The 3466-nt window shown below is 34.1% G+C and overlaps 1 protein-coding gene across 1 annotated transcript; it reads right to left on the reverse strand.

Annotated features, from left to right (window-relative positions):
• Positions 1–346: 346 nt before the first annotated feature.
• LOC112526601 (NAC transcription factor 25-like) lies at positions 347–1946 on the reverse strand. Its single transcript, XM_025136952.1, has 3 exons — positions 1763–1946; positions 1361–1665; positions 347–898 (listed from the first exon to the last, which is right to left on the reverse strand). Exons 1-3 carry the CDS (start codon positions 1944–1946, stop codon positions 386–388), a joined length of 1002 nt encoding a protein of 333 aa, XP_024992720.1. The 3' UTR covers positions 347–385.
• Between the last annotated feature and the right edge of the window lie 1520 nt (positions 1947–3466).

A 3466-nucleotide genomic window follows, 5' to 3' on the forward strand; every position in this document is an offset into this window, starting at 1 on the left:
TTGTACAACCAATGCAACCCGATCAATTGAGATATTTATAAAAATAATAATAGTTCATTCATTATAATTTGAATATTTATTGAAGATTACTAAAGTTCATTAATTATGATCAATACTTTATATTAGAAAACAATCAGAACTTCTATGAAATCATATATTCATCAAATTAAATGAACGGTTGAGATTGAGTTGTACTGATTGTACAAATGTAAAGAGTTGCATAATAACTCACCCTCTCTCTCTCTCTATATATATATATACACTATATATATATAAAAGTATATATGGTAATATTTTTTCTCTAAAGAGACTATGTATATCATGTATTATTAACCCCTTAATTATCCAACCAAAAAAATAAAATCAAAACCGTAACTAATTATGATCAAGTATTCCAATTCCCCGATGAAAGTTGATAACCAAAAGCAGAATCACCAATTGAACCCAATACTGTATTTGGATGGAATCCACCAATCCCAGCTTGCTGAATCGGATTCAACAAAGACACGAATGAACCACTTCCATCCATCATTCCATTCATCTCATCTTCGGAATTGAACCTTTTCTCAGTGGAATCAAGATTCCAGTAATGAGTTGTTGGAAACGAACGTTTCTTAGGGTTAAAAACCATGGATTTCAATGAAGAACTTGAAGAAGCCAGCTTCGATATTATGGAGTCGTTGGTTTGTTGGATTCTTGATCCATCTTCGTTGTTCAAGATTTCGAAGAACGACGACGTTTCTTGATGATCGATTAATGATCCGCTCGGGTTTGTCGCCTTTGAAGAATTAGCGGCCATCATGTTTTCTATGTAATCGTGGTGATCTGTTGTATCTCGTTCTGTCGGTCTACTCCCGTTGTTCTTCTTGTAGATACGACATAGAACCCATTCGTCGAGCTACATTAATTAATCAAAACGCGGTGAAATTATAAAAGAAAATGAATAACGAAATACTAACTACAACAAAATCAGTTTTAGAGGACACCAAATAAGTCTAAATAGGATGATAGGACGCCCAAAAGCATCATACCAACTTATCATAATACTACTAAATGGCTTTTGGCCTAGCAGTATCGTAGTCCTTGCCTTCTTGGCTTCTTAGAAAGTCAGAGGTTCAAACCTCACCAAATGTGAGAAGGATGTGTGAGTTTATTTGTTGCATTTGTCGTATATAAATATTATATTTTAAAAAAAAATTACAGTAATACTTTTATATAGAAAGGTATAATTGTAAAATGATACTTTTTTATAAGACATTAAATCATACTGAGTCTCTTAATCATTCTGCACCAAATGATAATCGTAATACTTTTGTATGTTCTTGAAATAAAACATACAAATAAATGAAATAAAACGCACCCGTAAAGATCCCTTTCGGTTTGCTAAATTGACGATCGGAGACTTAAAAGAAGCGTTATCAACAAGCCGATATTCATGCATGATCCAATTCGTTTTAATCCCTTTCGGAGGCTTTCCGCCATAAAAAACCAACGCCTTTTTAACACCAACCTTTTGATCTCCTCTTGACGATAATATCGGCTTATCCGTTCCTGTAGCTTTCCAATACCCCGAAGTCGCTGCACGGTTTGGTCTCGTTCCATTCGGGTATTTTCTATCTCGTGGACTAAAGAAATACCATTCTTGATCGCCAAACGTAGCTTTACCTAATCAATCCAAAAAAAACGAAAGAAAACGAGTCAAATTATATTCGTAATTAAAAGATTTACAGTTGGTCGATCAAGATTTGTTCTAAACGATTACTTGGAAGCTCCCATGGATCGAACTTATAAAGATCAACTTCCGCTATAATCGCAACGGGCAAAGGGATCGAAGAAGCTTTCTTTTTCAAGTAATAAACGACGAGTTCTTCGTCCGTCGGATGAAACCGAAACCCAGGTGGGAGATTAGGGTATTGAGAGCATGTCGATGAATCTGTGCTTTCCATGAAAGCTTGGATTAGGGTTTTTTAATGGTGCTTTGAAAAGTCTGTAAGAAATGATGGTGATGGAGTGTTGATGAAAACCCTAGACGATGAAGAAGTGTTCTTATATTGTAGGGTTATGTGGGGCCCACTAGGAACCATTGGTGAAGTGACACGTGTAAAGGAGTAGGGTTTGGTGTGGAACCCCTTTTCATGAATTTATGGTGTTTCATGCTTTTCTTGTGTTAACAAACAATTTCCATTTGCATATGTATTTGTTTAATTGTGGATGTGAAATTTAAACAAAAATATGGTCTTAAAAGTTGGGTTTTTTTTATGTGTTGTATGATATTATCTGAAAAATATCTGTATAAGAAGATTTATCTGATGTTAATCATAAGACACTACAATAAAATTGGGTTTATATGACACTCCCAAATTATAAATGTTTTAATAGACCTTTTTATTAGACTTAGTTTATAGAACCAAAAAAATGAAGTGTCATATCTAAAGATGTTGGCAACGGTTTTATTCGAAATTAGCACTATTGAAATGGAAAAACTTTACCTACGGATTTTTCCCTGAGAAATCCATTACTAAATGGGTGATTCGTCACATAACCGTCACAAAGTTGGTGGTGGAAACTCAAATCAGTGATAGATTATCCATGTATTTTCTGAGTGATCCGTTGGTATTTTATTGGAAAAACATCGGATTCCACCAGAACCATTTGTATTTTCTGGGTGATCCGCCAGTAACCATCAACGGAAATTTCTCCGGAGGTTTTTGTCGGTAAACGTCATTTGTTCTGTAGTGCAGGGATGATGAGATTTCCACTACGTCCTAGGAATCTCTTAACCAGTGCGTCACAACCCAAGTGGTCGGTTCATCATTAAGGAATTAAGAATATAACTTGTTACATTATCTAACTTTATTTTAACAACTTATTATGACGTTATGTCAAATAGTGCAACCTTAGGGGAAATGTTGTTCGGCACAAGGTTTTCGGTTTTTCAACAATTTATCAACTCAAACAGAATAATATTTAAGGAAAGTCTTGAATTAGATAATAGAAACATCGAGATTCAAAATGGTTCATCCAAACTCGGTTCTTCTCTCGAGACTCGCATATCCAATATTGTGTTTTGTTATGTTAGAACATCGGTGTCTTTCTACAATCGTTTGATACAAGTCTTCACTCGTACATGAGTTATAACTGAAATATCAACATAGAACTCGATAATTATTTGCAACGATAATAAATTGTACAAATTAATTGTTTGATACTAAACTGATGATCAAAGTATTCATTTATTGTTTTAGGATTCAACTTTCCTCATATTTGTTCGTTGAAATTAAATATGTAATAATTCATACTGTAAAATCTGATTTGTCTGGTTGTGGATGTTTAGATCGTGCCCATTTCAAATGTACAGATTGAATCCCGACACATTTTGGAAAATATATCATGAAGACATTGAGACGCTTCCGAACTCATGGAAAATTTGTGTTTGCTTTTCCAAACTTAGGCAAATAATATATTT

Source organism: Cynara cardunculus (genome assembly GCF_001531365.2).
Source record: "Cynara cardunculus var. scolymus isolate 2C chromosome LG 14, CcrdV1, whole genome shotgun sequence".
Taxonomy (NCBI): Eukaryota; Viridiplantae; Streptophyta; class Magnoliopsida; order Asterales; family Asteraceae; genus Cynara; species Cynara cardunculus.

What these genes read in the sequence shown, in the direction of transcription:
- LOC112526601 (XM_025136952.1), bottom strand. Translation starts at nt 1,946, where the DNA reads ATGGAAAGCACAGATTCATCGACATGCTCTCAATACCCTAATCTCCCA. An exon ending in CGATCCATGGGAGCTTCCAA is followed by an intron (nt 1,666 to 1,762) that starts GTAATCGTTTAG and finishes TGGATTGATTAG; the next exon opens with GTAAAGCTACGTTTGGCGAT. An exon ending in ACCGAAAGGGATCTTTACGG is followed by an intron (nt 899 to 1,360) that starts GTGCGTTTTATT and finishes TAATTAATGTAG; the next exon opens with CTCGACGAATGGGTTCTATG.